The sequence below is a fragment of the Lepidochelys kempii genome, chromosome 11, assembly GCF_965140265.1.
Source record: "Lepidochelys kempii isolate rLepKem1 chromosome 11, rLepKem1.hap2, whole genome shotgun sequence".
NCBI lineage: Eukaryota > Metazoa > Chordata > Testudines > Cheloniidae > Lepidochelys > Lepidochelys kempii.
This window is the reverse complement of record NC_133266.1, coordinates 60,408,188-60,422,427: the sequence shown is the minus strand read 5'-3', so window position 1 is coordinate 60,422,427 and position 14,240 is coordinate 60,408,188. Positions and strand designations below refer to the sequence as shown.

At 37.8% G+C, this 14,240-nt stretch overlaps 1 protein-coding gene and 1 long non-coding RNA gene across 8 annotated transcripts in view; one reads left to right on the top strand and one right to left on the bottom strand.

Moving 5' to 3' along the window:
- The window catches only part of CARF (calcium responsive transcription factor), a 70,115-nt gene that overhangs the window by 53,412 nt on the left and 2,463 nt on the right, over positions 1–14,240 (bottom strand). For all 7 annotated transcript variants that reach the window (XM_073306466.1, XM_073306467.1, XM_073306471.1 and 4 more), the window contains exons 2-5: positions 10,670–10,791; positions 8,727–8,951; positions 4,311–4,431; positions 669–798 (exon numbers count right to left, since the gene is read on the bottom strand). In XM_073306466.1, coding sequence (XP_073162567.1) covers positions 669–798; positions 4,311–4,431; positions 8,727–8,951; positions 10,670–10,780 — 587 coding nt within the window. In that variant the 5' untranslated portion in view covers positions 10,781–10,791. The remainder of the gene's footprint in view (positions 1–668; positions 799–4,310; positions 4,432–8,726; positions 8,952–10,669; positions 10,792–14,240) is intronic.
- Positions 8,328–12,486, top strand: LOC140895823 (uncharacterized). The gene is made up of 3 exons (XR_012154358.1): positions 8,328–8,943; positions 10,606–10,725; positions 11,241–12,486. It is a non-coding gene; the product is annotated as an uncharacterized lncRNA (long non-coding RNA).

Sequence of the window (14,240 nt, the reverse complement as noted above, 5' to 3'; positions counted from 1 at the left end):
AAAGATTTCTACACAGAGTTCTCAGAAGAAGCCCAAGGAGTTTTCCCCCTGAACATCAACTGAAATAGGCAATTGGCTATCAACTGAATAGGCAATCAACTGAAATTGGCAATCAAATTATCAAATAGGCAATCAACTGAATAGGCATTGACACCAACAGCCTCTCTGTGGCTAACTGACTCTGAAGTCTTTCAAATTCCATTTTAAGATTCAGCTCTTCTCTTTGGCCTATAATTCCTAATAAACAGCCCTCCTCCCACAGTGCAAATACAAGAAACTCTACTCAGCTTCACAATTTCCCTATGCTCACTGAGTCACTTTCAGATCTCATTTACACCAGTATTAATCTGGAGTAACTTCAATTATTTAAATGGAATTATTCTAAATGTACACCAAGATGAAATCAGAATACATCCCACACTCTCTGGAATTTAGATATTTTACCCCTCTTCCCCTGGCTGTGGCACATCTACAGCTGTTCCCTGCATAATATACTGCAGCCTACAATATGTCGTTCAATAGTATTTACAGACTGTAATCACTTGTGGAGACTTCCATAACAATTTTGTAATAACAATTACAAAAATGAACTGAAATTGATGATATGACTAATTGTATGTGTCTGTGGTGCTAAGTGATATTTGACGGCTCTTTACCTTCTCACCTACCTGCTTGTTGTCTTTTTGGACACTGTGAGAGATGCTTGGGGATGAAGTATGTAACTACTTGTACTGTCTGCAATAGCAGCCACTGCTACTGTCTGCAAGTTCCCGTCACTGCGTTTCTCTTCTGAAACACCTTTGGGGGGAAAAAAACCACACCACCCTCCTGTTTAATAACTGCACAAAGAACGGGGAAATGACAAGTTATGATTTATTGTGATCTGTTGGAAAAGTAAGCATTTTTGCACATGAAATAAAGGAATGCAGTGGATGGGAGATTATAGAAAAATTAAATAATTATGATCGAATAGTGATGATTTATAAAATGTAGGAATATGCATGCAAATATATCATTGATGTTATACTGTTTCGTCTTTGTAACTCCACTATAGCAGATAAATCCCTACGTGATTCAACAAATAATTACAATAACTTGTAAATTAATCTGTCCTACATTTTCAAAAATCTATATCATAGTTGCAAGTCTAACCCTGTCGGCTGCAAATTACACATCTATTTGCTTTAATGTTTTCAACAAGGGAGGTTTAAGACACTAAAATCTGTTTCACACCTAATCAGAAGCAAACAAATGGGTAGGCCCATGCCTCAGATTATTCCATCTAATCATACAAGAACATCTTCAACATACAGTAAATGACTAACCCTAATTGATGTATGCATTGCAGTTGTAGCTGTGTGAGTCCCAAGATATTAGAAAGACAAGATGCGTGAGGTAATATCTTTTATTGGACCAACTTCTGTTGGTGTCTCTTTCACCGAAAGAAGTTGGTCCAATAAAAGACATTACCTCACGCACCTTGTCTCTCTAATCCTAACTGATGTATTTGCATGTGAAACTGATCATACCCATAGGCCTAGTTTGACTTCTATATTTTGGGGGGCAGCTCCAGCCAGGCCAACGAGGCTGCACATGGGGGAGGGGCAAATTTTGCACCTGCCTGAGGCTTGCAGTTTGATGGGGACCAAGCCCCTCGGCCCCCCAAACCATGCCCAAGATCATACTTATGACCTATATAGTTCTTTTAATCTTCAAAATAACATATTACCACAAATTAATTCTTACATTCCTAGTGAAGTAAGTTTTTATTACTACCCATGTTATACAGCTAGGGAAATTGAAACAGAAAAGGTAATAGTCCAAGACCACAGAGAGACTCAGTATCAATAGTGAGAATCAAATTCTTGAAGTATAATCCAAGTCCATCTTTCTTTACTGAAAAATGTAATGGTTATTCAGTAAATAGGATAAACGTTTCATCTACATTTGATCTACTAACAGCAGTTTGCACACACAGCAAATATTCCTAGATTGAGACACTTCCAACTTGTCTGCAGTTAAAGGAAAATGTGAAGAAAAAACGTGAATGTAATTAAATCAGTGTTTGTCTGAGAATGAAGAAAAACTGTTGGTAGAAGTTATGTGGTACAGAAATCATTCACATAGAAAGGCCTGTGAATGTTTGTTAATGAGTATCTCTTAATGAAATTCTGAGCAGCAGAACTTGTCTCTGAATTTTGGGACAAACAGACAAAGCCTTGTGTTCAGCTAAACTTACAAGCAAACAATCAAATTTTTGAAATTCCATTAGGTGCCTAAATTGTTCTTAAGAAAACAGCAAGCTTATTTGTACATGCAATGGTGTGTTTCGTTGCACCTTAGTGTGTGCTTAAAATGTATTCTTGATATATCAAGGGTGAAATCCTCCTGGCTCCATGAAATCAATGGCAAAACACTATTTTTTCTTCAGAGTACCCTAAGTACTCAGCGTATATGGCTTCAGAGTAGATTTTTTTTTAAATTTCCATTGTCTTCACTGGTCTTTGGATCAGGCCCATAATGTATAAACATCACTTTTGGCATCATTTACTGCTTTGAAATGTGTTACCTTACTTTTATAAATTTAAACAATGGAACAACTTCAAACTGGCAGTACCTGCTTACAGACCAAGCAGTCAGATTTGTCTGACTCAGCACAAACATTAATACTTTTTTCCCATTAGAAAGAATTAAAGTAGATGTTACACATTTTTAAGTGTAACATCCCAAAAGTCTCAATTTGGAAACATCATAAAATCCTTTTAAAATTAAAAGAAAATACTGCATTTTTGAAAACTCCCAAAATGTAATTATGTACTGCTTTTCTCTGTCCTAGCAGACTATGTTGCAAAAAACAAACAAAATAAAGAACACACCACCAAGCCCCAAGATACTCAGGATTTTATTAACAGCAGGAAGGAATCCAGCTTCTGAAGGTTTCTTTGTTTTTAAAATAATGGTTGAGGGGTAGGCTAGTGAAAATTTTTTTAAAAAGATCTGCCATAGGAAAGTTTCTTGAAAGTTGAGACTCCAGTGAAAGTCACTTTTCAAATGTACAGCTATTTTAAAAAAAGTCAAAATCAATTCTATGTACTGTAATTGAAATGTACTGTTCTCATAGACTGCTACCTATTCAACAAAAAATTCATATAAATTTGTTGATGTACAGTGTTAAAGTTAGGATGGGAGGCTCTCCGAGTATTTGCATGCACAGAGGAAGGCTGAAACAGTGGTTCGGGTATCAGCATGGAACTTGGAGATGTGCGTTCAATTTCCTGCTCCACCACAGATTCTCTGTGAGATACTGGGCAAGTCATTTGGCCTCTCAGTGCTCTGCATTCCTCCTCTGCGAAATGGGGATAATAGCACTGACCTCCCTCCTTGCCATGGTTTCTGTGAAATGCTTTGAGATCTACTGATGAAAAGCCCCATATTATTAATTATAAAATTACTAAAACTAGTAAAATGCAGATAATTTCATATCCAGGGCTATCGAGACAGACTCATTGGCAGCAGACAACTCCTTCAAATAGTACTGCCAAGAGAAGAAAAAACGCACAGGAAATAATATTCCAAAACCTTGACTAAAAAAAGTCATTGTGCCCCCAAAGCTATTTCACTATTGGCAACTTCATCTGCTTATTCTTGTGGGAATGATGCTGAGGGTGCCTCCAGGTATTTTATTGTTACCAAGTCTGGGGTTCCTCACTGATTTTTCACAGATTTTTTTAGAATTATGGGACTGACCCAAAGCCCTCTGAAGTTAAAGGAGACTTTCCATTTACTAAAATGGACCTTGAAGCGAACCTTATATGTGGACCACAGATACTTGTTCCTTCAGAGAAGGAGCAGAAGCCCCTAACTGCATAGATAGCCAGGAATACGGAAACTTGGTGACATACAATGTACCTGAGGAAAGTGAAAGAGACATGGAATCTATTTTGGCTCTACCACTGACTGACTGTAGAAACCCGAGCAATCACTTATTCTCTCTTGGTAAATATTCTGCGAATCCCCACCGAAATTAATGAGATGGCATGGGATGTAAATCAGGGCAGAATTTACCCATACTACATCTCAAATGGGCATATGATGTAATACTTATTTCACAAGGATCTTGTCCCAACTTAAATGTTTGTAAAGTGCATGGTGATATTCAGATGAAAAGTGCTGTAAATGCAAATATTTATTATTATATCTACAATATTAATTGAAGGAAAGGGGAAATAAAGAATTCATAAAGATGGATCATTTGATATGTTTTTGGCCACAAGAACAGACAATCCTCAAGTCCCACAGGTAAAACTCACCCTGCGTGCTGGTGACATCCAGAAGTTGTCCTTGAGGAATAATCACTTGTGCCATTCCTGGCTGGGTCGAAGGAATTACATGTAGCACCGGTCCATGTTCTGACTGGCTGGCAACAATCATCTATTAAAATAAGAATTAAAAATACTTTGTAATACTTATTATATAGCATGATCTGGTTAACCGGTTTTCAGTGTCATTAGCATGTTTTGGTTACTACCAGAATAATAACTACCTTTGAAATTGTTTTACATTTGAAGAGTAATTTGATTTTACTGTATGAGAAATTTGAGGGTTTATGATGGAAGACAGTCCACTTTAACATTCGAAAATATGTGTCAATGATTTCTAACTGCTCAAAACCTTTTAAAAACTTAACATTTATTAAGCTAAAAGTAGAGAGAAGCAATTGTGATTTTGTGCTGACATCCAAACAGCCTTGTTTGAAACTTTGAACGCTGCTACCAGCTCTATTGAAAAGGATTTTTAAAAAGTGTATTCACTATCCGAAACAGAAAATCATGGCTGTTTCTGTAAATTAAAGCTATAGTCATGTATAATAATTAAAAAAATATCAATTTCCTCAAATCTATAGTCTTATAAAACTGCTGTATACTGACATGACGTATTATGGACGAGCTGGAATTAGAGAAGTTTCAGGACATTCTTCATGAAACCTGGCAAACCAAATTATTTTCTTTATGGTAGATAGTCTCTGAGGTAATAAATAGTTTTAGCCTGTGGAAAAAGGTAAGCCCTACCTAATAAATATTCATCTTCTATTTCTAACTTTTTTTTGGGTTGGTGTCTGGCTTTTTTAAAAAAACACACACACACACACACAATTTGGATGAGTGAGGTGTCTTTTTAATTGTAATTTTCTGTAGATCTACAGTATATGCCAGCAAAAAACTTTGGATCAATGGTTTTTTTTTTAACTTTAAAAAAAGAGAAAATGTAAGACCTGTGAGGCATTGTTATATGCAAATTAATCAGGGGAGAAAGGAAGAGGAAGAATATCATTGGCTGACTTACCGCTGATGCCATATGTGACGTTGCACTCTATATGATTTTATGAAAATATGGTAATAAGTGTGAAATATAATGTAACTGGAATATGCTTCATGCAAAAGGTCTCTTGTAAGGAAGCTTACATTGTAAGGAAGCTTATCATTACAAAGCTTATAATCTACTGAGTGTGTTCATCCTATTTACATGAATTTATTATTCTTGTATCTGAAACTAGAAATATGAAATATAACTCGGAGTCCTATTTTATTATGCAAAGTGTGGGCCGTTAATGGTGGTTTAGAATCTTGATGGCTCCCATTAACTAGGACAATTGACTGTAGATGGCTCTGTTTACTTGCAAGCCTTCCTGTGAGTTAGGCCAGGTAGAATGAAGGCTTGGGGTCTCACAGGACATGTGACCATGTCACCTGTTACTGGAATCCATCTTAAACCTGGTGCTTTTCCATTTAGAAGGAGAGGTGGGGACCCAAAGAGATAAAAGATTCCTGCCTTGTGCCAAAGGTATATAAGGGGGTGGAACAGAACAAAGGGGGCTGCAGTCATGAGAAATCCCCTAGCTACCACCTGAGCTGGAACAAGGACTGTACCTGGAAAAAGACTGGGCCCAGACTAGAAAGGAGACTAGTCTGTGAAAGAAGCTTATTGGAACATCTCTGAGAGTGAGATTTTATCTATAATCAGTTCCTTAACGTATTAGGCTTAGACCTGCGTGTTCCATTTTAGTTAACTTGGTAACTTACTTCATTCTGTCCGTTATTACTTGGAACCACTTAAATCCTACATTTTATATTTCATAAAATCACTTTTGCTTCTTACTGAACCCAGAGTTAGTGACTAATACCTGGGGGAGCAAGCAGCTGTGCATCTCTCTATCAGTGTTATAGAGGGCGGACAATTTATGAGTTCACCCTGTATAAGCTTTATACAGAGTAAAACGGATTTATTTGGGGTCTGGATCCCATTGGGAGCTGGGTGTCGGGGTGCTGGAGATAGGTGACTTGCTGAGCAGTTTTTGACTAAAAAGTCTGCAGCTTTGGGGGCGTGGACCAGACCTGGGTCTGTGTTGCAGCAGACTAGCGTGTCTGGCTCAACAAGGCAGGGTTCTGGAGTCCCAGCTGGCAGTGGAAAATGGGCTCAGAGGTAGTTTCAGCACATCAGGTAAGAGTCCCAAGGGGGTCTCTGTGACCAAACCCGTCACAGTGGTGTAGTTGAGCAGGATCTGTGCACAGCTGATTGCTTTGAGACACTGGTAGTGATTTTAAGTGAGTTTTAAGTAAGCTGGCTGGAGAACAGACAAAGTGGTTACCGGTTTGTTATTTTCTGTTTGCTTATTTCAGGTAAGGGAAATAGGGACAGAAAAGTAAGCAAAATAAGTAAGAGTGAAGATCAGAAGAAGCTAGAACTGCACAGGTTGTAAATTGCCCAGAAAGGCTGAACACTGGGTGCTGGAAAGTCCCTGTTAACTAAGAAGCCCCTGAGCTGAGTGGATCTCAGTTTCAGTGAACTGCTGTGAGGTGTGGCCTAACCTCTGGGTCTGTGCTGAAGCTGACCGGAGCATCTAACTCAGCAAGACAGGAGTGGAGGGGTGCCTATTCTGGCAGAAGGGTTGTTCTCTGTAGTATCCCAGGTCATCGAGTGACCGTCTCAAGGGAAGACAAATGAAAATTGATTTGCAATTTTCCCGGAAAAAGGCTGCCATGAAGGCAGAAACAGACAAACAAAGGGCTGCACACCAGCAAGCGCTGGATTTAAAAGACAAAAAGATTGAAGCACAGGAAGATGCTCAGGAGGAGAAGAAAAGAGAACAGGTAGCAAATGCCCTGTCCAAAAAAAAAAAAGAAAAAAAAAAAAAAGGAATTTTAGATTTACTGCCTCCGCCATGAACAGTGTCCAAGTCTCTGGCAGTAAGTTCGGGAGGAGGGTGTGACGTTGCACTCCATATGCTTTATGAAAATTGTTAGGATATATATATTCAGGCCTGTACTCTTAAGAATTTAGGTGTATTCTTATCACTCGGCTAGTTATAGAGGTATAAAAGAAAGAATCAAAATCACTGTCTGCCGGTGTAAGGTCCTTCTCTTACTGTGACAGTCTGAGGCCCTGTTCTTAACCTAAGGTCTTTGGCTAAGCAGCAGAGGCAGCCATAAGCTGGGAAGCAGCCGGTCACATTCTCACATTCCAAATTAGTCACATTGAAATACGGTGCTATTGGGCTGTTAGGAATACAATCCTGTCCTGATGGTGCCTATCGCCTCCAGAGAAAGGGAAGTGCCTAGAAAATGTAAAAGGAAACTTAGTTTGATAGCATCCTGTCTGACAAGAACTCACTTATCAATAGCTCGGATGTGAAATCCTCACTTCTGTATCGTTTTGTCATTATAGTTCCCACTTTGCTATTGTTTGTCTGTATAACCTCTGTCTGGTTCTGTGATTGTTCCTGTCCGCTGTATAATTAATTTTGCTGGGTGTAAACTAATTAAGGTGGTGGGATATAATTGGTTACATAATCATGTTACAATATGTTAGGATTGGTTACTTAAATTTCAGGAAAATGATTGGTTAAGGTATAGCAAAGCAGAACTCAAGTTTTACTATATAGCCTGCAGTCAATCAGGAAGTGAGTGGGTGGGTGTGTGGGTGGGGGAAATGGGAACAGGGAATGGGGGTGGGGAAACTGGAATCATGTTTGGCTAAGGGCAGGAATGGGAACAAGGACACAGGTGTAAGGCTCTGTGGTGTAAGAGCTGGGAAGGGGGACACTAAGGAAGGAACCTGGAATCATGCTTGCTGGAAATTCACCCCAATAAACATCGAATTGTTTGCACCTTTGGACTTTGGATATTGTTGCTCTCTGTTCATGCGAGAAGGACCAGGGAAGTAAGTGGGTGAAGGAATAGCCCCCTAACAAAAATATGCTTGGAATGTGAACATAATGTAACTGGAATATGCTTCATGCAAAAGGTCACTTGTAAGGGATCATTACAAAGTTTATAATCTACTGAGTGTGTTCATAATTCCCAACATTCAGCAAAAGTGGCTCATATGATAGCAGAAGAAAGAAGAGGAAAGAGTAAGCAGTAAAGGGGAGAAAGAAGAATGGGAGCATTGTGGACTGTTCCCACTGTAAGATGGTCTTCTATATAGTTTGAGAATAGGATAGAAGCACATTAGATTTTTATGAATTAAAGTCAGTAATGGCTTAGCTCAGGATCTGGAGACCTGAGCAGAGGCAACTGAGAACTAAATAAACCACTCAGAGAAGGATCACCTTGTTCCCAGAGTTGGAAAATTTTTATACAGAAACTCTAAAACACTTCAGGACAATTGTCCTGAACATTGTTTCTCTTTTGTGAGCTCAGCAGATGTGTGGTTTTATATGTACTCACCATCTGTGTACTGGAATCCCCTAGTGACTGTAGTTCATATAGAGGCTGGCCATTCTGGTCTACCAGATGGAACTCTTCTGTGGAAAGAGGTTGAGCCTGGGATAGCTGGACTGGTGTATTCGATGACACAGATGAATTGTCTGAAACATGCACTGTGATGGGCAACACTGCTGGAGAGTCATTCTGTTCAAATGATGGATCCCTGGAATCCATGCAGGTTAGATGCTTTTATAGAGAAAAACAGTGAAATATACTTTAATCTTAGTATCAACTTGTTATTTCTATTTTAAATAATAATTTAAATATATTTTATAGATTACTTGCTACGTTTCATTCTCATAGGGAACTTTCCCCCCAAGTGTTCAAGTGTCTATTGGCTAGTGATTTTATTTTCTGCTCCTGCTTCCGTGATGAAAATATTATTTTCTGTCTCTGCTACGGTGAAGCAAAACTCCTTGTACACAAGACTTGCTTCCAAAACTAGTTACATTTCAAAATAACATCCCTGGATCCACCCAGAAGACTTAAAACCAAGTAGGAGGACAAAGGTATAAAAGGAAAGCGGGGGGTGGAGGGGTGGGGGGGGGGCGCGGAATTAGCTAATATAATCTCCAAAAGTAATTTTAAAATTCCCTAATCATTTTTAGTTCAAATTTCTTAAAAAGCTGTAAATATACTACTTGAGTCTCAAATCAATACTTTCATTTTTGGCTGTGAATAGAACCACAACATAGAAATTGACACAGTATCTTTGTCAAATTTTATATAAGAATATGAAGCATGGAGGCAGTACAAAAAAGCAATACAATGCATAAGCTCCATATGGCAAGACTAAGAAGCAATGGGCTATGTAAATGTCTCTTAAAATCTATATTTATGATCTCACCAAACCTGTCAAACTTGGTCTAGTTATACGCATTCCATTTTCGTTTAGCAGCTATCAGCTGAAGCTAGGAAGCTTCTGCACTATTAGCAATCTGGGTGCACTCAGAAACAATACTAGACTGAAGGGAAAAAATGTATAAAAACTCCAAAGTAGACAGCTCTCCTGTAAGAAACCCATATGATGGAGTGGTTTAATGCCATCTGAACAACCTAAAAAAGAAGAGTGGAATTTGCTTAACTTCTTCCAGTAATCACACATTCATTATTTTCTGAACCTTTATGACCTAATCACTGGTACAACAGAAAGTTTGTTAACGACAAATTCTAATAACTGGAAAAATGTCTCTAAGTTCTATATGCAGGTCAGAAACTGGCCACATACATGAAAAATCTAGTACCCATTGTTGTACTTTCAGTAAACAAAAGATTTGTGGCTTGGGGCCTACAAATAAATTAGAGTAATGGCAATGAATGCCAGGATACAGGATCACATTGCCAAAAGAATTATTTCAAATTGTAGAATTAACTAAGAAACACATATGCATGTTGTCTGGATTAAAGACATTTTGATTAGAAATAGATAACTACAGCCAAAATTCTCACACCTCAGTACCTAAAATTAGACTCCTACATCAAAATGTGCACAAATATATACAGCCTAATTTTCATAAGTGCTGAATACCTACAGCTTCCCACTCATTTCAATGGATATTTCCATCAGTGAAGGAAAATCTTTCAATAATTTTTAAAATGAAAAAAGTTAATACAAATACACACATTGAAAGACAAAGTGTTTTTATGTGATTTTCTAGCTTTGCTATCAGAATGCAAACTGATGAGAATCATGCCAGACATTCACTCATTCCAAATTAATCTGTATTAGAAATCAATGTAAAGGCAGTAGTATATGTTGTGTAAAGCCATTGTGAAATAATGAGAGAAAAACAGATTGCTTATTGATGTGCAGGGTAAACAGGTTATTATTATGTTGCAGACTCTTCACAGAGGATGGAAAGAAACCAGCTTCAAACACAGTGATGTCTCAACTAATCTCTCACCTGAAACACTTGGTCATCTGTTTCTGACTCTCCTGTACTATTACAGTTGACTACCAGTAAGTCATTAGATGTTTCCATGCTGACGTCATGGTCAACTCCATTTTCTTCCATTACAGGGTAGCCTGGAAAAGTCACAGTACTTTATTTCAGCCTCCCATCCAGGATGTACTTTTACTTTATCCTATAGGTCACTGCATTTATTTTTTATTATTTTTTAATGTAGATCTTATGAATTCAGGCAAAGCCTCATCCCATTTGAGGCCAATGGCAAACCTCCCATTGACTTCCATAGGACTGTGATATAGCCCTTATTTCATAAGGTGCCAAAACCTGACATATCTTTATTCAGTTCTCACCCAAGAAAAATGTCAATTGATTTCTACAGGATCATGGACAGGCCCTTACTGCAAAAAGTTTTGCTTTAGTAAGATTGGCAGATTTTGATCTATTGTTTGTGCATATATGTAGTTTTATACAAAAAGTGACCATATACATTTATATAATTAATGTCTTTCATCCAGAGGGATCACGAAAGCACTCTATAAAATTTTCACTAATGGATTTTTTACAGTGAATACACAAGAATTGCTTCACCCATCTCTGACATTCTGCTAACTCTGGAGTGAAATGCAACAACTAATACTTAACCGTGTCAGAATGAAGGCAAACATCTATTCTGCTAATTTACCAGGGGCATTTTTAGGCAGGAAGAATGAAGTTACCCAAACTGTAATTTGGCTAGGACCGTGGGACGAACAGAAAAAGTGCCAGAGGCTTTTAGAACTTCAGTTGTACCTCTAATTCCACAGAAGGCACCTCCAGCAGTACAGTTTCCCAGAACACAACATTCAAGCATACAAAGAGACGTGATACCTACCACTTTCTGCAGGACCCAAATTTTGCCTGGACTGAGCACTTTTTATCTTATGCAATGACCAATAGAACGCCCGGTGAGTTAATTCATTCCGTATGTTAAAGTGCATCACACACCATGAAATATACATGGCATAAAACAGGGCCATCTTTGTAGAAGAAATTTGAATTTTGGTATCCTGATTTTTTCCAGGGTTTTTTCCTCAAATAATATTCTTTTAATAAGAAAAAGTATTCCACAGTTATGTAGCTTGCATATTGTACACGCTTTACACATTCCATCAGTTTTATCAGTGGAGCTGATAAATTGCTGTAAGTGGACCTATTTGGCTTTGCCTTTCAGCCTCTATTTCCTTCATCATCAGAGCTTCCAAGTTCCATCAGGTTAGCTGGTAAATTATTTGAACAGAAACATTCAGCCTGTGGAGCACACAAGTTCGTCTGGCTAAGCCACACGAGGTGGATGGAAAAGGAAAGCCTGACCTATCTGGCTTTTGGAGCTAAGTGAATCACCCTTCAGAGATAAATTCTTCCAATGCATTTGAACAACATTCCAACTTCAAACATATCTTTAAATTTATTTAACCTATTTTCATCAAACTTGGATTTTTTAAGATTTTCAATTACTATACAAAATGACAGGCTCCTAATTTCGAATATCTGCCATGTTTAAACCAGATCGCAGAGGGAAAGCATTTTTTCCCCCTCAACACTCCCATACTGCCAAAACACCGTTAGCTTAAACTTTCAAAATAATTTCACTTTTGGGGCTGAGACCAAATATGGAAAATTTCAGTCACAGATACTAAGGATGTCAAGAGCAACAGAAAAAAATTGGAAATTGAATTTTATTAGTATTAAATGTATTATTAATCTCTCTAATAAAAATAGTAAAATAATGTTTTAGTCTAAGCAATAGAATTTAGCCTTTTGAGAAAAATTAAGTGTACTGTCTGCAAAATGGCTTTCCACAGATGTAATTTTAATATCTCATTTAGGAGTAAATAAATATTTAATAATAGATTACAAAATAATAGTTGCTATTATGTTCTTCAAATCAGACAGTTCAGTTACACATATGTTGAAGATTTTGCCTGGGTCAACCTCTATACCCAAATAACTCCCTCTCCCTTTGATGTAACATTTACAAATCTGAAATAAAGCTATCAAATATATCTGGATTCTTTAAAATATATCTGGATTATTTAATAGAAACATTTATTTTATACTATAAATTATATAAAATGTTGAGGATGAAGTTCTATTTTCATATTGGTTCCTCTATAGGCCTTTCTGTGTGTGTATGAACGAATTTAATGTTTCTGTAGCGCTGGATTGAAAGCAGTGCTCTCTGCAGGTGTCAGATAGGTACAGCACAAACACTTGCACTACCCGGCCAATAGGCCTCAGCTCCACCTTGTAGGGGTAAAAGGATAGTTTACAGCCATTGGCTATGTCTACAGGAAGAAATTTTAAAATTTACCACAAACACTGGCAAGTGGAAGTGCTAGCACAGGCAAGGTGTTGACGGTGTTAAACACAGAGAAATATATACCTGTTCTGAGAAGGGTTACACAACAGGAGACTTAAAATAATAGCTACCACCTGGAATCCAGTGGTATGCTACTTCTCCCAGTTGACAGTGGAGCTGAACCACTGTAGCTTTGATGAGAATTGTTAGTGACGAAGAAAAAAAGCCTACGGTAGACAGAGACAATGCCCATTCAGTCCTTTATTACTCTGATGAGACTATGGTCACCAGTAGCAGTGGTTCTTTTAGTTATGTACTATATGTTCTTGCCAACTAACTTATTTTGCGTAGGACACCAAACTCTAGAGAGGGACTTATAAGAAGCTCTTACTCTAGTCAGAGCACTATTTTCTAAAATTTTATGATGGGTTTATTAATTTTTTTCACCCAGAATATTTTATCATTTATTTTGTGTATTTTCTTTCTTCCAACATTTTAGAAATTTATGACATTTTTAGGTATCAATTAATAGAAACAGTAACCTGGACATAACAAGCAGTGGTTCCCAATGAGTAGCAGTTCCAGATTGAAGTGACTTTAAGTTCTCTTACCAAGCCTTGCTTCTCTTTTCCATAGATCTATTATTGTGAGGCCTCCTACTCAAGGCAGGGAAAGAGTAGTCCCTAAATGCAGATTGGAGCACTAAGATTTAGAACTGAACTTCTAATTATTCTCATGACTACAGTATTGTAGTTAGAGAAGAAAACTAAGCTGCAAAAGGGACAGGTTATTCCACTGCTCTGGCAGATAAGCATGCTTTGCACAAGAAGCATACACTGAAAAAACAAAAGGGGATCAGGAAAAATACAAAGACTTCTTGAAATCTGAACCTTGGAGTTTCAAACAAAGGTACAATCAAATTTGATGTGTGCAATTTCATATTTCCAATAAGAGAAGTTATGATGAGTAAATACCTTGCTGCTGATCTTATTTCCATCTTACGATAGAAAAAAAAGTTTTAAAGTTAGTTATGTCTAGGGCCCTATCAAATTCACAGCCACGAAAATCTGGTCTTTTGCCTGTTTTTACCCTATACTTTACAGATTTCACGGGGGGAGATCAGTGTTTCTCAACTTGGGGTCTCAATTTGGGGTCCAGACTGAAAAGGGAGTCGCGGGGGGGGGGGGGTCACTAGGTTATTGGGCGGGGGGTCATGGTTTTGCCACC